The following is a 23448-nucleotide window of genomic DNA, read 5'->3' as shown; positions in this document are numbered from 1 at the left end:
AATAATTATTGTAAAAATATTTGGATTAATTTTTTAAAAAAGCATTAGAAACATACGCAATAAAATAAGTCTTTATTCATTTTGATCCTTTATTTCCAGAAAATTCATTAAGAAATTATAGTCAAATACAATTTCCGTCATGTATCAAAATCAATACACAAATAAATTTATTTATAATTATAATACATCCTTTTTTACAATAATACATGTTTAAAAAACAATTTCTAATATAGATTAGATTTTTTTCGTTCTCTTCAAACAAATAAGGTTTACAAACTTGATTTTTTTTTATAATTTCCGATTAAAGATTAATCAGGACTTCATAAAGTTAAATTGCAATTCTTCATATATTCAATCAAAATCAGCTTGGTTTTTGGTTCCATCTTCGACATTACATCGTTCATCTAAGTTTTATTATTTTTTTCAAAAAATTATTATGTATTTAAAATGCTTATTTAAAAAAAAACTTTAATAAAAGCCTGAAAATTAACAAAATTTAAGCTGTGTATCAGCTTATCTTTGAATAGTTTATTCGTATTTGTTGGATATAGTATAATTTTTTAATCTATATATATTTTATTTCGTATATTAAACCTGTCCCATAGGTATTTGTTTTGCCATATTATTGAGCTGATTAGCTAAAAATGCTTTGGTTTCCCCCTTTTTAAGATTTGTTGCGCTACCACCAACAGTTAAATTTGGTGTGTTATCGCCTACCAGGGATTCAGGTAAAGAGAAAAGCCTAGAAAATGATGCCCTAATTTTGATAATTTTTTAAAAAAATACGCATAAATCATTTAACTTAGGTTCACACAGGGTAAGAGTACAAATTTAATTTATCTTACATGACAAGTAATTTTATAAAATTAAAAACGAAAAGAAAAATTTACCTATATTCCTCGTCGAGTGGGGGATCCAAGAGATTATCGCCTGAAGAATATTCCCCTCCTCCTATCCCTTGTTCGGTCAAGGGTTCGTCAAGTTTCGAAACCGAGCTAGTGATATCCTCTTGATCCTCCAGAAGTTTCACTAGCATTTCCAATAGGGTGCACCTTGCATTTTAACGTAATCGTATTATATTAAATAAGCTTTATACCATATTATATACAAATGCGAATGTTATATAAAATGAGGAGGCAAGAAAGGCTTTAATTTAGGAAATTTTACACTATTAGGTAATTTCTCACATTAAAGCCCAAAGTAGTGAATGTTCACACATCAGGTCATGAAATTATGAATGTGTATTATTCGTTAAGAAACCTAAAGCTATCCAAAAACAAAAAATAAGTGCAGTCAATTCCCAAATGGCTACTCTATAAAAAAATTTTTTTGACCCACTTCAATTATTTTACTACTGATTTAGTTGGAAAATAAAGAGAAAATGATAACAGGTTGCTTTACCATAATTCCGGATGCTGTTGCATCTTAAATTCGGGACAATCTGTCAATATCTTGATGAGAGCCAAGGAGCAAATTCGTTTTTCCTCGTATTTATTTAAACTATTCAAATTCGGCGCTATAATTTTTTCCAACGTCATCTTAAACATACTATAAAATGGGTGCGGTGAAAAAAATATCGTTTAAAAAATTTAAAAAAAGGCTTAATATTTTATTATAATAATCAACAAATATGGTGGTAAAACAATAGTAATTAAATGTTCCTGAGCTCTTAAAAAGATCTAGTTCCAGGAAAAAATTTCTTTAGAGAGGTTGTGGTTTCCAGTTATTAAAGTTTCGGATTTCCAGCTGTTATAAGTAAGTGTTGTTAAAAAGCCCGATTCGGGTAAGATTGTAACCAAAATAACATTATGTAAGCCTAGATATTTTGCTCATAGCTGGCAGAAATGCCTAAACATCTTATTTGTAAATTCTCACGGCTTAACATAATATTATTTAGTCAAAGTCTTACTCTCGCCATTTTGAAAAATTTAGCAACACTAGTTATAAGCAATTACATTTTTTTTAAAGATTTACTTTTTCTAAGAATGAAAGTGATCGGGTTACGAACTATTAAATGAGTGACTTTTGAATTTAGAACTTGGAAGAAGGACCATCGGAACGGGGGGGGGGATCTAGGAATTAGAAACCTCGCTAAAATTAGCGAAAGAAGCGAAACCCATTTTAAAGTTTCGAGGAATTGGTTTCTAACAAAAAAAATGTATATAAGAAGTAAATGGGACTTGGGTTGTATCTCCTCTACGACACCGAAAAGTTGTGATGGGCCAAATTCGTTCACGTAAAAACAGAAGAACAGGATAAGACCTAAAATAAATGAAGAGAAAGGATAAAAAGAATTTTTTTTAGAATAAGTATTTAAAAAAATATCTCTTCCTTGAGGCATCATTTGTGACAGGGGCACTTTATCTTATTATGTTGCCACAGGTTTTATCAATGAAATACCTTATCCGTCAAAAATAAAATCCAATTTAACCCTCTTCCCCCTCGCATATTAATAATTTAAGCGAATGCTTTTGGCAATCTTAACAACTTTACTAAAGCTTTAAAATAATAAATGGTAGTCATAAAATTAGCTAATAAAAACCTTTTAAATATTTGGGGGTCTTGGCCATTTGCAATCGTTGGAATAGCAAAAAAAATATTTGTTTGGTGTACGGGTTAATTTTCTCCCTAATATATAGCATATTTTAGTGTGGTAAAATTGATTGGTTGGGTCGAATTAGCTAGATTTTGGTTGGTTTTTGGTCGAAAAAATGAACCAAAACCAAAGCAACCAAATTGGTCGACAAAATCCATCGACCCGATTTATTTTATATAAGTGAAAACATGATATTATTTAATATTTTTATTTATTTAATATTGAAATGAAATTTATATTATTTTTTTTATTATATTATGAAAAATGGTTTGATGTTTTTTTAATAAAAATGTAATATAGTATCATTTTAACAATAAATTTGTGATTATCACGCCCAAAATTTTAAGCAATAGTTAATTTGATAAGAATTTTAAATTTTGTAAATAAATCTTTTTTGAGAAATTCTTTTGTGAATTTTAATATAAATATACAATCTTTTAGATGAATGGAAATATTTTATAGTTTTTTGAATTTTTTGTCGCAAATTGGAAATAATTAATATTGAAAATAAATTAAAATAAAACTTCAGTCAATATGTACCCTGGATAAGTGACAATTGTCATAATCGTTAATTTAAAGTTTTTTGAGAGTACCGACCAGATAATAGACCCGAGCACCAATTATTTTTTTATTGTTAAATTGTATTTTACATAGAGGACGAATATTTCAATATTAGCATAGAAATATTCATATTTAATATTAGATTTAGATTCCTTTTAAAAATATTGTTCCTTTCATCGACCCGAGCATGGACCGGATCACTTACTCCAAACAAAGCTATTATATTAGTTTATTGTAAATATTTTGCGCAATCATATTTTTATATATAGAGGACGAATATTTCAATATTAACATGAAAAATAATCATAATTATTTAATATTATATACCATTTTTAAAAAAATTGTTCTCTTCTTATAATCTATAAATTAAAAATTAGAGACCGAGTAATTCAATTCCTTATTAATTATTGATATCGAATTAGAAATAATTATCTTCTAAGACCGGGAAAAATTTATTATAGGAATTTATCGATTTTTAGATATTTATAATTCATATATCATCAAATGAGGGTATTATATCTTTTTTAATAATTTTTGGGATCTCTAAAATTATAAAAATTGGCTAAGACTTAAACCGATTAGATGAGTAGGCTCAGTAGTTTACAGTTAAACAACGATATCTTTTGAGTTTTGATATTCATTTTTATTTATAGATAGGGGTCATTAAATTACAAATAAACAAAATATAGACATTATAATCACTTAACAAACCACGATATTTTTTTTAACAAAACAATTATTTCTTTTTTTAGGGATGTACCGATATTTTAAAATGGCATTCCCCATCGATGCAGGCTGACATCTGATAAATTAAAAATTTATCATTTTTCTAAAAAGAAATCTTTTAAAATCAATTGTATAATATATTTGTTTATTTAGATTAATTATTATATAATAAGCGACGTCATTTTCCTTAAATATTAACCATAAAGATATGTAAAGAAAATAATTACTTTTAAATATTTTGATGCTTAGTTTATTTTTTAAAATAACCCCGGTCTCTCGTATTAGATTTTTATATTGAAACAATCTATGTTTTATATGATTAGATTAGCTTCAGCTTAGTTATTCCACACCTAGTCCCCATAAAAATAGATCTCATGCACACCATAAACTTGAATATAAAATTTATTAAAATATAACAACGACAATATTATGTAAATATTAAAAAATACATATTTATTAATATAATTATATTTATTTATATAATTCGTCTGATAAATTAAATATTTTGCCATCCCAAGACGATAGGGCAAGCATTGTCTTAGCGTTTTCGATGACATGTAACTTCTCTTTTTAGTAACCGTAGCTCCAGCTTGAGAGAAAACTCGCTCTCTGGGGACAGAGGTAGTTTCTTGAGCCAAAAAATCTCTCGCCATTTCAGAAAGACACGGAAATCGTGACTGATTTCCTCTCCACTTATCTAAAATATTAACATCTTCCGGACAAATGGCTCCCCTAGATATCCATCTATCTCGCTTTCAAAAGAACTCCCGCTAAGATTTTTCTTTCTAGATGTCATAAAATAATTATTAGATAATTATATACTTTTTTAATTCCTGCAAAAGAGATGTAAGATTGTTAGGATTTCTCTCATCATCGAGGTTGAATAAGTTTTAAATACATTTTTAAAATCTTCAAATTAATTGATTGGGAAATCAATACTTTTGGGGATCAAGGATTTTCTTATCCTTGGGTCTAAAAATGACCCGGCATAATTGGCGAAATTAGACATTTTCGCCAAATAGTCATCACATTTAGTCAGCATTTCAGATGCTGCCTTATTTATTATTTCATTATTATTTTTGGTAGCTGTTATTAAATTTTCGCGAATAAAATTTAAAAATAAGCCATCCCCATAGTTGGCGAGTGTGAACTTATTTCACAAGTAATTTTATAAAACGGGGACAAAAATTCTTCTAGATCTTTTAATAATTCACGTAAATCTTTATTTATGATAAACTTATTCCTGCGTTGATATAATTCTCCTAACTTCACAATTGCATCGATGTTCTGTATTAAATAAATAAAGTATACAATGATATAAAATTTAATACTTTGTAAAAATAATACCTTATTTACAGCAGCTATCATTAGATAAGTGCTGTTCCAGCGTGTGGATATACATCGAATGGAATTTTTGTACCATCACTAATCTTGGTGTACTCCTCCATTAATTTTGGAGAGGTATGCAGCTTGTTTATAAGCCTATGAATAACCTCTAATTTGTCAGATAAATAACATAAGCATTCTTGAACTATTAGATTTATAACATGCGCTAAGCAACGATGATTATATAGATTTCTTTTGTATAAAAGCTTTAAATATTCTCTTAAGATATTAATACCACTAATAATATTTTTAGCTTTGTCATGATGCTGAACAATTAATTAGAAGTAGTAATGTTAAAATTATTAAAATGTTTCTTTCTTTATCAGTTCCTATTAGTGCTTTGCTTTAACTAGTAGAGTAACCAGTTTAAAAAAACTATCAGCAACTTTAAATAAAGCCCGGTCCGTGTACCCGTGCCGGGTTTAAGACTGGGTCTGTAGGTCTGATCTAATTTATCGCGCGTTTTTAATTTCCTTGATAAATGTGATTTTACTAAATCTATTCCGAAGAGAATCTACTCTGAGAATTTCATATGATTTTGCTAAAAAAAAATTTTGTATTTAACAATGTAATTCCACTAATTTTTAATAATTTTTAAAGGGGTCGGCTGAAATGTGCCTTTTTTGACCGATTTGACGAAATCCATGAATTATATTTTTGCTAAATTTTAATTTTAGCTAATTTTAAAAAGACACTTAGGAACATCTCAACCTTCAGAAATATCTACTGTCAGTATCACAACCCCGAATGTGATGACGGGAATAAGAAAACCGTCAATTAGCGAAAATTTAAAATTAAATCATCTAATATTAAGATATCTTATATTATCAAATATACCTTTCAGAACAATAGAACATGAAAGTTTTAAGGAAATGATGTATTATTGCAATAATGGTTTTAAAATATGGACAAGGCCAACTATATAAAAAAAAATTAGAAACTAATCGCCCAAAGATATAATTATTAAAAAATTACATCATATCAAGAATATTGCTGTAACTACAGATTGCTGGTCCAATCTAAATTCAATAACCTACTGCTATAACAATTCATTACATCAAAAGTGATTGGAAAATGATCAATATGCTCCTTACAATTGTTTCGTTCCCACCTCCCCATATGGGACAGGATCAGATTTGTTATTAAATTGCTTTAATGAATTTGAAATTACTTCAAAGATTTTAACAATTACTCATGACAACGCTAAAAATATTATTAGTGGTGTTAATATCTTAAGAGAAGATTAAAAACTTTTATACAAAAGAAATCTATATAATCATCGTTGCTTAGCGCATGTTATAAATCTAATAGTTCAAGAATGCTTATGTTATTTATCTGAGAAATTAGAGGTTATTCATAGGCTTATAAACAAGCTGCATACCTCTCCAAAATTGATGGAGGAGTACACCAAGATTAGTGATGGTACAAAAATTCCATTGGATGTATCCACACGCTGGAACAGCACTTATCTAATGATAGCTGCTGTAAATAAGGTATTATTTTTACAAAGTATTAAATTTTATATCATTATATACCTTATTTATTTAATACAGAACATCGATGAAATTGTGAAGTTAGGTGAACTATCTCAAGGCAGGAATAAGTTCATCATAAATAAAGAATTACGTGAATTATTAAAAGACCTTGAAGAATTTTTGTCCCCGTTTTATAAAATTACTTGTGAAATAAGTTCACACTCGCCAACAATAGGGGTGACAATTTTATTTTTAAATTATATTCATGAAAATTTAATAAAAGCTTCAAATAATAAAAATGAAATAATAAATAAAGCAGCATCTAATATGCTGACTAAATGTAATGACTATTTGGCGATAATGTCTAATTTCGCTAATTATGCCGGGTCTTTTTTAGACCCAAGGATAAAAAAATTCTTGATCCCCAAAAATATTGATTTCTCAATCGATTATTTTGATTTTAAAAATGTATTTAAAACTTATTCAACCTCTGAGACAAATTATAAATTTGTCGATGATGAGAGAAATCTTAACAATCTTACATCTGTATCTATTTTTGCAGGAATTAAAAAAGTATAAAATTAAATGATATATCTAATCTAATAATTATTTTATGACATCTAGAAATAAAAATCTTAGCGGGAGCCCTTTTGATAGCGAGATAGAAGAATATCTTGGAGAGCCAGTTTGTCCTGGAGAGGAAATCAGTCAAGATTTCCGTGCCTTTCTGAAATAGCGAGAGATTTTTTAGCTCAACAAACTACCTCTGTCCCCAGCGAGCGAGTTTTCTCTCAAGCTGGAGATACGGTTACTAAAAAGAGAAATCGGATGTCATCGAAAACGCTTAGACAATGCCTTGCCCTATCGTCTTGGGATGGCAAAATATTTAATTTATCAGACGAATTATATAAATAAATATAATTATATTAATAAATATGTATTTTTTAATATTTACATAATATTGTCGTTGTTATATTTTAATAAATTTTATATTCAAGTTTATGGTGTGCATGAGATCTATTTTTATGGGGACTAGGTGTGGAATAACTAAGCTGAAGCTAATCTAATCATATAAAACATAGATTGTTTCAATATAAAAATCTAATACGAGAGACCGGGGTTATTTTAAAAAATAAACTAAGCATCAAAATATTTAAAAGTAATTATTTTCTTTACATATCTTTATGGTTAATATTTAAGGAAAATGACGTCGCTTATTACATAATAATTAATCTAAATAAACAAATATATTATACAATTGATTTTAAAAGATTTCTTTTTAGAAAAATGATAAATTTTTAATTTATCAGATGTCAGCCTGCATCGATGGGGAATGCCATTTTAAAATATCGGTACATCCCTAAAAAAAGAAATAATTGTTTTGTTAAAAAAAATATCGTGGTTTGTTAAGTGATTATAATGTCTATATTTTGTTTATTTGTAATTTAATGACCCCTATCTATAAATAAAAATGAATATCAAAACTCAAAAGATATCGTTGTTTAACTGTAAACTACTGAGCCTACTCATCTAATCGGTTTAAGTCTTAGCCAATTTTTATAATTTTAGAGATCCCAAAAAAAATTATTAAAAAAGATATAATACCCTCATTTGATGATATATGAATTATAAATATCTAAAAATCGATAAATTCCTATAATAAATTCTTCCCGGTCTTAGAAGATAATTATTTCTAATTCGATATCAATAATTAATAAGGAATTGAATTACTCGGTCTCTAATTTTTAATTTATAGATTATAAGAAGAGAACAATTTTTTTAAAAATGGTATATAATATTAAATAATTATGATTATTTTTCATGTTAATATTGAAATATTCGTCCTCTATATATAAAAATATGATTGCGCAAAATATTTACAATAAACTAATATAATAGCTTTGTTTGGAGTAAGTGATCCGGTCCATGCTCGGGTCGATGAAAGGAACAATATTTTTAAAAGGAATCTAAATCTAATATTAAATATGAATATTTCTATGCTAATATTGAAATATTCGTCCTCTATGTAAAATACAATTGTCACAATAAAATAAAATAATTGGTGCTCGGGTCTATTATCTGGTCGGTACTCTCAAAAAACTTTAAATGAATGATTATGACAATTGTCACTTATCTAGGGTGCATCTTCCCTGAAATTTTATTTAAGCATACTTAATAGATTATTTAGAAATTACAACTACTTTTAATATACTTAAAAAATAATTTCAGAAAAATGATAAAAAAAAACTATAAAATATTTCATTCATCTAAAAGATTGTTTATTTATATTAAAATTCACAAAAGAATTTCTCAAAAAAGATTTATTTACAAAATTTAAAATTCTTATCAAATTAACTATTGCTTAAAATTTTGGGCGTGAAAATCACAAATTTATTGTTAAAATGATATTATATTACATTTTTTTTATTAAAAGACATCAAACCATTTTTCATAATATAATAAAAAAAATAATACAAATTTCATTTCAATATTAAATAATATAATGTTTTTACTTATATAAAATAAATCGGGTCGATGGATTTGGTCGACCAATTTGGTTGCTTTGGTTTTGGTTCATTTTTTCGACCAAAAACAAGGGTTGTGGTCGTGTAAAACCAACTAATTTACCACATTAGTATATTTAATCAAATAAGTAATGAAAAGTTTATCAGGCAAACAAAGGGTTTTGTCTGATTTAAATCTAATTAATCATCGATTATGACTTTTATTTTCAATTTTCACGAAAATAACAAAAAGCCATTCTAATCGTAATCATGGTATAGTGAAGAAGATATACATGGCTATTAGATGGGAGGCGTGGGGGGGGGGCATTATTAATATTTAATTTAAATAAGTAATGGACTGATATCGGCTTAGGAATGAGTTTATGCAACTGATTAGATTAAGTTTCAATGTCTCATTTAATTTTCGAGGAGTTTGTTTTTAAAAATCAGCATAGCATCGATTTTTAATTTTTTTCCCAAAAATTTTAAAACCATTTCGCAAATCTGATTAAAATCTTTACCTTGAAATATATTGAAATACGTATTGAATGAGTTTTAGGCCATGGTGATCGTTGACTTTGGATGAGAGAAGCTTCTGAAACACGCCTAATATCGCCGACTAAAAATAAATAATTTTAATTATATATATATATAAAATTTAATTAAGAAATAAATTTGTCAATCGACAGTAAATAATTAAGTAATGAATTGTTGGCTTATACAATCCAGGGTAGCAAAATTTGCTTATTCAAAATGCCGAACGGAAATTAGGAACCAATTTACCTAAAATTAACATTAATTCACAAATTTAATAAAACCGAATAATTTTTGCCCAACCTTGCATAAGATCTATATTAATGGAAGAGTAATTCCTACATTTAACCATTGAGCCCATTATATCGGTTAATAACAGAAGGACTCTCTTGGAATCCTTATCAAACAACTTATCAACAGACTATTTTTAGTGAAAAGAAGGGCTGGCTTTATGGGGAATCAAAGTTCTAACTCAAATTAAGGACTCTTTGGTTATATGAAGTCAAAGATCTTGCTTATTCATAGGGCTTATAGGGTTATATTTCAATTAATGAGTTCTGTCATTGGATGAGACAAAAAAAGTTCGCTAGTTTGATTATGCATTGTTATTTTTTTTATAGGGAAGCATAATAATGAGAATGCTCATTTTAATACATGTAATAGCAAAAATTCATTAATATTTAATCATTGGCATCCCCAAAACTGAATAGGATATTATCAAGACCATGGTGACGGGGTTCATTGCAAATTACCTTTTAATCGATCCATACTTGCCTCAGGAGATAATCAAACTATATAATTTTAAGCTTCATCTACGGAACAGGAATCATTGCTGAATCCCAACCTAAACACATTAATAATCAAGTTATTAAGCATTTAGCTTTATCTAATGCACAGGAGTCATCAAATTAGAATCTCATATCCCTGAAAATACAATGTCTACATACCAGAGTGGTCGAAAGTATATAGATGAGTTTTAATTAACAAATATATTTTCAATTGCTTGCCATTATGCATTGCACACCTCGCACGCATGATTATAATTATAAAAAATATCTTAAATGTATCTACAATTTTAAGAATTACACATTTGAAACTTTTATCATTTTTACTACATACTATTGTATAAATATAATTTTGTTAATTACGATTTTGGAGGGGTCTTCCCCTATTCTAGAACGATATTTGAAGAGAAAAGCTTGCAGGAGCCTGACGAGTGCCGGAATATTGCCCTGCTTGTCCCATAAACTGGGCACTAATATGCTGGGAAGCAAATCGTGGACGTAATCGATAGAAGGAGTTTGATTGACAGCCGGATGGGAAGAATCGGGAGAATTCTCTATGAGGGCCGCTAGCTCTTGAAATACGTAAGGAACGAATTCTTTGCACATAAATATTTTTTTAAAATGTATCAAAAAATGATATAATGGCAAGAACCTTAGCGAAAAAGTGATTAAACATATAAAAGTCTGTTCGTTACTTCTCAACATCAACATGCACAAGAAATTATTCTAGATATAACAATATCTATCTGTTAAAATTAGGCACGTATTCAGTTATATTATGTATTCGTGCTAATTTTCTTAGGACATAATTTAAATTATATATTTTAAACATATTCATTTTTTTTTTGATTATAATTATAAAAGAGTTTAAAAAAAACCTTGGACTTCATTCTTGAGGATATCTTGGAACACGATAAAAAGACCTTGTTGATAATTGGGTATAGCGGTTGGCGATGCTTGAATGGCTATGCACAATGTTTCGAATAGGTAGTGATTAAAATAGGGTTTGCTAGGATTCTTATATATATATTTTTTTAAATCATAAAAATAAGCTCTTGATAAAATTATTTTAACAAAAATGTGCCAAAAAGATTATGTTTTGGACACTTGTATTTTAATATTACGTCTTCTTAAAATATCTTGCCACCTTTTCATAATCTGATCACGTGGCGCGAAAGCCTTTTCAGGTCCAGTAGGGTTTTTCAGCATCACTATATTTATTTTAGATAACTATGTTAATACCAAGTTTTTACATGTATGAGGAAAAATATAGGATACAGAAGAATTAGAGAATAATTAATTTTCATCCCTAGTGCTGAATACATTTTCTGAGAAATCTTTCGGTTCATTCCCTAGGTTATAAAAAAAACTGGCTGAGGTAAAAAATCCACGATTTGAGGGTCGTTAGTCACATAGAACCCTCACAGTGGATTTGTAAATTTAAACATATCAGAGACCAGCAGGCCAGTCCTAAGCCCTGGTATACGTATTTAAATTATAGAAAGTAAAGGTTTTGATTAAATAAAATTTGTACGAATTATGTCAAATGAATGACATCATAAATAAATCTCACCTTGAGTGCCAGATCGCTTCTCCATTTTCGAGGGCCAATAAAACTCACTTTACTTATTTCTCAGATGTCTCATGATTTTCGATATTATGGTGACAGGGGAAACAATTTAAACATAATAAAGATGGCGATTGGATTAAACATCCATGTGGGAGAAAGGGTTGGTAGTTGTTAGATACAGTTAATTTTCTAGCTTATTCTCAAGAGAAATTTCAATCGGGTAAAACGGCCCAATAATTCAGCCACCAATATATACATATATGTGTATAGTATAATATTATGAGTTTACCTTGCTAATTCGCGCGAGAATTTCGGTTAATTTAGCGACTATGGCGGAAACGAGAGGTCCGATGTGAGCCTTAAGTGTCGATACGCACCTCATCAAAGCTTTTTAAAAAAAAAATAATTATAATTTTAGAACGAAATTGTCTTTATATAGATTCCCCCCCCCCCTATCTTTTATACAGGTGTTGTTAAAAAGTCCGATTGGGTTGATTTTTCGAAACGACCCGATTAAGATTTTGGCAAAAATAATATTAAGTTAGGCATCGAAATTAGGCAAATAAGATGTCCAAGCCTTTCTGCCAGCTATATGCAAAATCTTCAGGCTTACATGTTAGTAAACTCTCAAGGAATCATAACTATCAGGGATTAGTGAAAGCTAATCAAAAATTTAACTGTAATAGTAATAATTAATCGAAGGGCGGAGCGGATCTAAATTTTGAGAGTGGGTATGTGGGACTTAGAATTGATTAAAATTTAGCAAAGGGCTAACCTTTTCCAGTAGCTTGTTATATTACTTAATATAATATTTCCCAACCCGCCTTTATTTTATTTTTATTTTTTAAAACAGAATGGTTGTGAGGGTGTTATAGTTTTTGGGTCAATTAATTCTTTACTAAACGATACGGGTAAAACAAATGAGAAAAGTAAATTAAAATGATGGCAGGGGCTAAGGAAGCATATTGAAATATTTAGCTAATTGGGGTGGGTTTATAGGATCCAAACTTGGAAATATTTTTCATAAGTTGAATAATTTGCCTACACACTGGATATCATTTTTGATAATTTTAATTTGAGTGTTTAATCTTATTAGGCTCCACCTTAGAAGACAAATAAAATTTAATAAAGTTGTATATTTATTTATACTACTAGGGTAAAATTTTAATTTAATTTGTGCTTAGAAATATCCCCTACAGACATTAGGGAGAATGAAATGTATAAGCCAGATCACAAATTAGCTTACTTATTTAACATCTCACCTATCATCGACAGTTTGAAATGCTCAAACAAGATTGTTAAAATTTAATTCTCCCTAAAATTTTCAATTTTATGATCCTTCAAAATTTTGTGCCAAATTCAGAAAATTGATTATAAAACTCTGTCATCCGTCGTGCTGAATTGGCCACACATTACAGCTAACTGGTAGACACTGTAAAATGCGACTGTTTTTGTATAGTTTTCCAATTATATATTTTTTTTATAGAAAACTAGTTAATGTTAGAGTAAGTAACTACTCTCTAAAAAAGAATTACTATGATTAATTTTTTTTTTACAAAAAAAAACCTTTCATCAAATATTCGTTTTCGGTTGAATTTTTGTAGGACATCGATGCGAAAATATTTTCTATAATTTGCGGGATCAAATCTTTAATGCTTTCGGGATTAAGTCTGATTAAATAAATCAAAAAATACAAATAAAAAAAATATCAATATATATTTTTTCAAATAATCAATATATATTTTTTCAAATAATAAATTAATTATAAATCTGATCCTATCCAAAAAAGGGGAAATTTTATTAATATCCTAAGGATTCTCGTTGATTTAGGAACGTATCATTTTAAAGTAATATATCTTCAAGGAGAAGGCTTCGTTAAAAAACATTTTGTTCTATCTACCTACTTACATAATTTATTTGTTTTTTTTAAAAATAAGGAATCGTTATAATTTCAAGCAAGGGATAAAAAAATTGATAAACTAATTATAATTTTTTCTTTCTTACAGTGTTCGTGAATTATTAAACGTGATTTTTTGATTGGACAACAATAATCGCTCTAGGAATATAGCCGAATAGGAATGGATGACTATGGATGGGTGGAGTAAAAAGTGTTGTACAATGTGTCTGGCACAGTTGGTCAGTATGACCTGATCGCAGGCTAGAGCGTTTCGATATAGAATCAAGAATTTTATGCAATCAGCCTTGACTATGATTAAGCCCTCGTCTTCTGTAAAAAGAAAAAAAAATATAATAGACATAATAAAATTTTATGAGTGACAGTTTTGAAGCAACCAGTTTAGATAAAAAGGTTAAAACTTGTGTTGATTCCCTCAGCGATTTCGGGCAGTATCTCGGTACCAAGAAATTTGATGACATCCTCTCGCGAAATCTTTTGATCGTCAAGCGCACCTTGATTTAGAAGGGGAGGCGGTGGCGATATGCAATTAAACAGATACAAAGCCAAGTCCTATTATTGCATTTATGTTTTTTTTTCGATTCAAATGTATTTTTGTTTTATTTATATAATAAACTAGTCTAGTGTGGATATTTTGTAATTCTCGTAAACTACCTTACAATATAACAAATTATATTACATGTGAATGTACGTGATGTAACATTTTTTTGTAAATTTGAGAAAGCATTAAAAAAAATGGTTTAATTTTTGGATCATATAGATAGCCCGGCCATCTTTGCTTAACTTTTTAAACACGACCTTTTCACAATCTAGGAATTAAATTGGTGTTTCTTTTACGCTATGAGAAAAGTTATATTTTTTTAATATCAGCTGATTACAAAAAAAATGAAATACGATCCATTCGAAACTCTTATTAAACCTAAAGGACTATAGACAGTCTCAGCTCAGCATTAAAAAAAATTACTTTGCATTTCCACTCCTTGCTCCTATCTACGTAGTACCTAGCCAGTAGGGTTTGCCCGTAGGCGACGAAGGTTCTAAACATATCGTCTTGATGGGCGGGCAGCGTAATTTGATTGATGGGTAAGGGGACAGGAGTAAATCTCGTTTTCAAAGATTTGATTAAATCCGACGCTGCTTTGCGTCGCGTTCCGACGTCTTATTTAAATCATAGAAGAAAATTATATGTTTAAAAATTTCGATCATCCAAAAAAAATGTTAATTCTATTTCATGACTTTCCTCTTATCTTTTTATAAAAATAATCTGCAAGAAATGTCAATAAAACGTGAACAATACTTAAATATATATATTTTTTTTTTGAAAAGAAAATAATAGTAAATATGTGCAAAACAAAAGACTATTCATTTCCGAACTAACCTCGAGGAAGTTCTTTTCAAGATGGATTAAAAAAAAATTTCGAAAATAACTTATGTTCTGTTAAATGGGAAAAAAGAAAACAAAATATCTCCCAAATTATCTTCTATTGCGAGCAGAGTTGTTAAAAGATACTTTTTAAATGGATCTAGATACAGATACAGATACATAGTCTCAAAAGTTATCTAGATACAGATGCAGCGTCTAAAAAGTTATCAAGATACAGATACAATTTTTAAATGTATCTGTATACAGATACATTTTTTTTATGCTCTTATAGGTTTGCATGAACCTAAATTAATATTATATTGTGAAAATTCATGAAATGAGCTAAAAATTTATTGACGCAATATAACATTTATCAGAATATAACCAAAATTATAATTTTAATATAATATATGAAAATATATGATTAAATAATTATTAGATTTCAGTAATAAAATATTTTCAAAATTTTGATCATTTAGGCATCCTCGTTTATCTGTGAAGACATTTTTAGCAACACTAAATAGTCTTTCCACAGGGGCGCTTGAAGGAATTGTAGTGTTATATTTAATAAATAACAATTTTATATCAGTTCTTTAAAAATGCTAAAATCTCTACATTTATTTTTGAAAAAGTTATTTAAAATTTGTTGATTATCAAAATTTAAATCATTATTAGAAATTATATCTGCTGTAGGCTACTGAAAAAAATCTGAAATTAAATTATTTGTTTTTTTGGGCAGGTTATTTGCTTGCAGTCAGTTGATGACTTTGATAATTCACCAGCTAATCTTTGTATCAATTGTTTTCTTTTATAATGGCTGCATGCCATCTATAATAAAAGCAATAATTAAATCATCTAAAGTGCCTTGAGTTAAAGTCAAAGGTCTTTTAGCAAAAATATTATTGGAGGATGAGCCTTGCCAATATTTTCTTTAGTATTTTATTTTCCTTCCCCTTTTTTATTTTTGTTAACAAGGTTGGATATTTTCTCCTAAAACTTTAATTAGAATTTTAAATATATAATATCTATACCCTTATGTGCTTCATGATATTGCACGTTGAAGTCATACTGACGGATATTTTTGTATTTTTAGGTAGACACGGCAAACCTTTTACCATCAGAGAATTAATTGTTTTCTTTGTTTTGAGATATTATTTTAAAATATGCTCAATTTGGCCATGGTAAAGCAATAGAACTTGTTGCTTCCTCTTCTTCATCGATATAGATCTAAATAAATATATAAACTTAAAAATTTAGTTATAAAATAAAATTTACCATTTCCATATTGTAATATTAAAATTTGTATAGTTTATTGATAAACTCGGACATAATATTTAAATTAATGAATATTTATATATAAGTTTTAATATTTTATGTATATATAATTCTTTATTATAGTATTAATAAATATTAATATATAATATATATATTTATTTATTTCATAAGCTCATATGAAATAAAATAAATTTTACAGTCAAATATTTTTATTTAAAATAAAAAAAGGGGTATATAAAATGTATCTTAAAAAGTATCTAAAAACAGATACAGATACCTCTAAAAAAATATCTAGATACAGATACCTTTCTAAAAAATCTATCTTGATACAGATACAGATACTACATTTTTATATCTAGATACAGTATCTAGATACTTTAACAACTCTGATTGCGTAGTAAGAGATATGGTGGTCAAAGTTTGGAAATATCTACTAACGAAAAGCGCATTCACATAATCGATGATCATCCAGCTCGACATTATTAATATATGAGATATTCATAAATCGTTGTGCTCATAGAAGGTAATGGAGCATGTTTACGATGATGACCTTTCTGAAATCAACCAACCGTCGAGGAGACGGAGATCTAATCCTATCCCAATTACCAATGAACCTTTTTAAACCTCCATTAACCGTCTAAAGACGTTGTGAATCACCTGCCGCGTTGAGGCAGAGGTACTATGAATTTTTATTTGATAAAAATGGTGAGGGGGGGGGGAAGGGTTTAAACGTTCCCCGTTTTTCAAAGTCACTATTAATAAATAAATAAAATTTCGCTTTAAATATTATAATATCTAATTTTAAAAATTAATTTTTATAAATGATAGACATTCATCATAATGGTAAATAATCACACTCGAATAATATTCATATTTTTTTTTACAATAATGTCCTCTAAAGCAGGCGGGTATGGCTAAGATTAGAACAATTTTTTTCACAGTTATATTAATTTTGGTACAATTAGTTTTTCCCATAATAAGTGTTTTCCCCGTCAACTTTCCTCTTATTGAGGATAATTTATTGTAATGAATATTGAAGTTATTTGATCCAATAATATTAGATGGTAAAAAAAAAATTTGAAAAGCGTCAAATTGTATGAGTCAGCCCAATATCAGCTATGCTTAAAATAAATATAGTGGGAGTTATGGCGAAAAATGTAATACATTTATAAAAAGTAACGAGCGGATTTGTAAGACATTTCCATCTTAGGAACAAATTAATATAATGAAAGAAGCACATTCGAACGACGTCGGTATTCCTGAGAAGGAAAACGTAACCAAAATTTAGAACCGGAACCTTCGGAATCGTGTTGTTAAATTTAGGAACCGGAAATAGAACTAACTTTTCAAAAAAAATATCCATAACCGCTCCCATTTTTAGCCCAGGTCCCAAAACTAAGCTCTAAATACTCGCAATTCGGTAAACACAACTTCTCGCCAACAATAGATGCTGTTCAGTACGTTGTGGGCTCAATTTATTCCTAGAGGAGGTTATAATTATTCAAAAATAAGATAGTGAAATATAATATATACGAATAGTTTATTTTATTAATTAGATTTAATAAAATATGGTCTTTCTTGGTTCCTAATTTTTAAATAGCAATTATATATATAAATAACCCTAGTGGGTGTGCCAAAATTTGACAGGTGAGATATAATAGCCTCATGAATATATTTATATAAAAGTGTATGAGTTATAGTATTTAAAGAAGAAAATAACCTGAGGATTCAAGATCGAATCTTATGTATTCGAACGGATTGTCCTCGAAATTCTCGGAATCGCTGGTGCGCAGCCAGAGATTGGGCACGATCAGGGAGGAGCAAATTGTTTGGCAAAAATTGTTCTTCCAAGCTTGATCGTTACCGGCGAGAGAAACGTTAGCGTTATTTTGGTCGAGGTCGAACCAGGTCTGAAGATTTTCGCATTTCCTTATAACCACCGACAAGTATTCAAAACCGGAAACTACCAACTTAAAAAAAAAATTTAATTGGATCAGGTGATTTTTTTAAAAAAAATATTATTATTTTCGTGGTTTACAAAACAAAAAATCGACTAGACAAAATTTTTTTTTCCGACCCGATTCGACCTGTAGGAAAGAAAGAAATTTTCCTGACCCAACCCAAATAAAAAATGAGAGTAAATCAATTGTTATAATAAGATTATTTGTTATTTATATTTGTGCAAATAATATATATAAGGATCCATTTAATGACAATTTATCACAAAGTTTGTATTAATACAAGTGTCTAACACCTTCTTTTTATCCTTCTATGAGGACTTTACTAGAGCGTATGAATGAGTTGTCGGATTTATGAACAAAAAAGGATAATTATTTAATATACCAAATCATATTTGGGTTGATTGGGCAACGGGGTCAATATGGTCCAAATAGCTTTGAAATATGGTGGAACGTATTTGTCAAATTCTTCGTCGTATTTTTGGGCGTAAAGAGTCGCTATTTCGCATATTTTCGATTTTAAAACGTCCAAAATGCCCGGCGTTTCTTCTGACTACATTTTGGTGTATTTTTTAAGGTATTTATTCATTATTAATTAAATAAATATGGAATACATAATAAGATATAAATATTTTTTAAAAAAAATATCGCAGATCAGATTAAGCGTTTTTTAAACTCCAAAACGGTTTGGACAAGGTTTGTTTTATTATATATTTTTTTAAACAATAATCTCCAGTAACTGGGACACCATTTTTTTTAAAGAAAAACCCTGAGGTCAAAGTGATAGTAAAAAAATATAACAATTACTCAACTATAATGGTTAGAGAGAAAAAAAAGGTTGAGGATAATGATAACTACAAAATTATTTTTCCATACATGTCAATACATCGAACTCAATAAGGCATTTATTAAGTCGAAGGAGAAAAATCCTAATAATGACTTTAGAAAAGACAACAAAAAAAAATGAATTCCTAAAACCCCTTCATAGGACAATCGGCACAAAGATCTAAATATTATTATTATTGACTATAATTGGCAAGGTGGTGCCAAATGACGCGTTAACTTTATCAAGTAAAACATAACGCATTACACAATACTTTGAACGTAACTACTATTATATAAAAAAACAACACTTCTTTTCTTTTTTTTAAAGTTTAATAAAATAAAAAATATTATATTAGAATATAATATAATACAAATATAAGATAGTATCAATCTAAAGATTGGAAAAATTAATCTAACCAAGATGATTCCCAAAAATAAAATTTCGAAATAAATACATTTGTTAAATTAAATGTAATGTTGTTAAACGGCTCAATTTTCAACGGGTAACCCAATATATTTTAGCCAAGAATTATTAACCAAGTCTGGAGATTTTGCTGGTATAGAAAGGATAGAAATGCTTATAAGATACAAGCCTCGATATTTCGTTAATAGTTTCGCTAAAATATTAACCGTTTTTAAAAAAATCGAGCCGTTACACTTATTAAACAGTATTGTTAAGGTCACTAATTGCTTTAATATTTAATTTATAGATCTCATTCAATAATCTTTATATGACGATTTCCCAAAATGGCCCAAACCAATAACTCACCCAACAAACTTTGATATTAATTAAATGCCAAATAAACCATGATCTGATTGTATATAAATTTTATAATTTAGTACATTTTAAGTTATTTCTTATTATAAACATTTTGATCGGGTTTGGTCAAAAAAATAGAAGCAATCTTATATTGGGTCGGGTAGGTCATGATCCAAATTTTTTTTGGGGGGGTTAGGTTGGCAAAATGCTTTCATTCCTGTTGATGTAATTGGCTCGAAATTTTTTGTCTCTTGCCGGTCCCACCCTTTTAGACGCCAATTTTGTTTCTTGTTGAAATCAAATAAAAATTTTACTAAATTGTTTTAAATATTCGTTATCAAGTGTAAATTAATAGTACTATATTATGGCAATTTTTTTTTAGAAACAAATAACTATATAGTTTGTGTTTTTTTTTTCAGTTACAATTATTTCTTTATTTAAATTGTATTTTTAATTTCCTTCGATTAAAGTTTGTAAATCACACTTCTTTCTTATAATAATAATAAAAAAATATATATTAAATATGATGAATTATATATAAATAATTTATAAAAGGAATTTGCAATGAAACTAGTTATATTCCCTTAATTATTTTTTCAAAAGTGACTTTTAAACAACGCTAAACAAATTGCTATATAATTACACCCTTTCATTTCGCAATTGTAGAAATAAGTATATGAAAAATATTTAGATAGGTTGATAATAGAGCTATTCATTTTAACAATATTTCCAGGTTCAACATGATCCAAGAAAAAAATTTTAAAATATTTTTTTCTGACCAACTAAGCTGATTCAAATATTTTTTTATTCCCAAAGACCCATTTTTTTAAAAATGTAAATATGTTCACATCCAATACTATTGAGTTGGAAAAATTATAAGATGGATAATAAACAATTGTTTGTTTATTATGCCTCAAAATAATATTCATAAAAACATTACGTAAACATAATAATTTAATATTTTGTGTTGAGGTCCAAGCCTAGTCCAAAATAAATTTTAAAATCAATGTCCAAACCCAACTGAATCCGATAAAATGTCTGTCCAAGTCCCAAACTAAGTTAAATCAAATAAGACTTGAATCTGCCTATATAGGGAGCTATAGTTTTCAAAAAACGTGAATGATTTTTAAAGTTATTTCTAAATTTAATTTTACAAAAAAAATACAAGTGTATTTCCATTAATGGGGATAAACTTAAATTTAAAATATTTTGAGCATATCCTTTTTATTTTAAAAACCAAAAAGTTTGTTTATAAAATCGTAAATAATGTAATAATGAATGCAGTTTTCAATAAAAAAATATTCCACAAAAAAAATTAAAATCTCCCTCACTTTTTAAATCAAAAAAGTATAAACAAAATACAATAAATAAAATGACAGGTTCATCTTATAAATGAATATAGTTTTGCATAACAGAAGTAAAAATTGGATTAGCTTCTAAAAAATAGATATGCTTCCAATTATCTAACCTCATTATTAATTAATAAATAATGCTAATAAATTTGGATGTAAAGTTAACCCTCAGACAGATCAAATTTAAAAAATTCTTATAAAGTTAACATATAATATATCTTTGTTACAGAATTAAATAAAATTAAAATCTTGTTAATTAAGAAATATACATTATTTGTCAGGGATTTATTTTCTAGGGTAAGAAGAGTCAGGAAGTTGTCCATCCAAACAGCTATGTTATCTTCAAAAAATTCAGGCAAATCCTTAACAATTTTAAAATGAAATATATATATTAATATAGTGGTATCACAAACAAATTTTTCATTGAATCAAAATAATTACTTGATAATTTAAACTGTAAAATATTTCACTTATCAGTGTTAAGGAATGAATGATAACATTCAAAGCATTTACATCAGTTGAGTATTGCTGAAGTAGAGCCATAGTAGCCTGGTAGCAATAAAATATACACAGAAATGTTATAATATTAGTCATGAAAACCAATAAAAAGTAATATATTATAATAACTAACATTAATTATTTGCAAACCTAATACGAATATAAAAGAAATATTACCTTAAATAATTCAGTAAGGGGAAAGGCGAAATTCTTTAAGACAAATTTAATTTCAGTCCATAAAACATCAGATTTGAATTCATGTCTATATCTTTAATTATAAGCAAAAAATATATTTCAAAAAATAATTCTTAAAATCATACCTTTGAAATATTGATTGTGCTGTTTGCAAAACACCATTGATCATTTTAAAATCCCCAGTTCTAAATTTGTCAACCATATTGTTTAATAAATTAGGCCATTTATCTGGAAAATCTTCTTTACCAATTATACTAATAGTATCACCCAACTGGAAAGATATAAATTATACTCATTTAAAATCAGAATAACTTGTTTTTGAATAGATTCAGGCATATTGGTCATCAAATTAACAATTTGATCTTTAATTAATAAGCGATCAGATTCTTGTAGTATAGATTCATTATATTCATCCTAGAAATGATTTTAAAATAGTCATTTAACATATATTTTATACTTTCCAATGTTTTTTTACTAAATTTTTGAAAGCTATTGCTGCACTTAAACGAATGACCATATCTGCATCCGCTTTAGCAACTAATGCCAATAATAATAGAGAATATCCAGCATTGCCCTCAAAAGATTGCAAAAAATTTTCTGCTGTAATAAAAAATTAAAAAAAAGAGAAATACTAAACAAACCAGATTTTCTTTTATTAAAATCTGGGTGTAATGTTTCTCTTAATTGCGAAGCCAATAGCTGAATATTTGCTTCATTAATTTCCATAAAATTTTTTATTTTGAATATAAGCTAATAGATAGATGGGTATTTTTACAGATAGGATTTAGGTATAAATCTTCAATAAATTGTTACATATAACCAATATAACGACTAACCTCAAAATAATCCAGATTATTATTATATTACTAATATTGAATAAAAAAAGAAGCTAATAAACAATTAAAATAAATAGAAATTTGATAATGTTAACTCATTTTTTATTTATTTCGCATTAGACTAAAATTTACTATAAAAATTAATTCTTTAATATTAGCATAACCTAAGATTTATTTGAATAATCGAATTTTTATGTTTGATATAGATGCACATATTTAGAAGATTGTGATACACCCCCCGGCCTTCGGCCGGGTTACTTTAATCTATATATAGTCATAAAATATTTTTACAAATTTTAATAAAAAAAATAAGCCTGGAACAAATATGAAATAT

General features: G+C 27.8%; 1 protein-coding gene across 1 annotated transcript; it reads right to left on the bottom strand.

Moving 5' to 3' along the window:
• Positions 1–142: 142 nt before the first annotated feature.
• Positions 143–23037, bottom strand: LOC135922914 (exportin-2-like). Its single transcript, XM_065457440.1, has 23 exons — positions 22920–23037; positions 22736–22878; positions 22591–22692; positions 22404–22549; positions 22261–22351; positions 22027–22134; positions 21855–21947; positions 19034–19201; positions 18411–18660; positions 15017–15210; positions 14454–14604; positions 14142–14364; positions 13704–13807; positions 12427–12524; positions 11446–11584; positions 10931–11163; positions 9770–9867; positions 2543–2628; positions 2181–2262; positions 1402–1548; positions 891–1052; positions 595–757; positions 143–404 (listed from the first exon to the last, which is right to left on the bottom strand). The coding sequence occupies exons 1-23, from the start codon at positions 23002–23004 to the stop codon at positions 321–323; spliced, it is 3150 nt and encodes a 1049-aa protein (XP_065313512.1). The 5' UTR covers positions 23005–23037; the 3' UTR covers positions 143–320.
• Positions 23038–23448: the final 411 nt, after the last annotated feature.

This window comes from Gordionus sp. m RMFG-2023, chromosome 1 (assembly GCF_954871325.1).
Source record: "Gordionus sp. m RMFG-2023 chromosome 1, tfGorSpeb1-WG-v2, whole genome shotgun sequence".
Classification (NCBI taxonomy): domain Eukaryota; kingdom Metazoa; phylum Nematomorpha; class Gordioida; order Chordodea; family Parachordodidae; genus Gordionus; species Gordionus sp. m RMFG-2023.
The sequence above is the reverse complement of the archived record's forward strand: the minus strand, read 5'-3'. Positions and strand labels throughout refer to the sequence as shown.

What these genes read in the sequence shown, in the direction of transcription:
- LOC135922914 (XM_065457440.1), bottom strand. Translation starts at nt 23,004, where the DNA reads ATGGAAATTAATGAAGCAAATATTCAGCTATTGGCTTCGCAATTAAGA. An exon ending in TTTAATAATTCACGAACACT is followed by an intron (nt 13,808 to 14,141) that starts GTAAGAAAGAAA and finishes TTATTTAATCAG; the next exon opens with ACTTAATCCCGAAAGCATTA. An exon ending in CCACTCGACGAGGAATATAG is followed by an intron (nt 758 to 890) that starts GTAAATTTTTCT and finishes TATCAAAATTAG; the next exon opens with GGCATCATTTTCTAGGCTTT.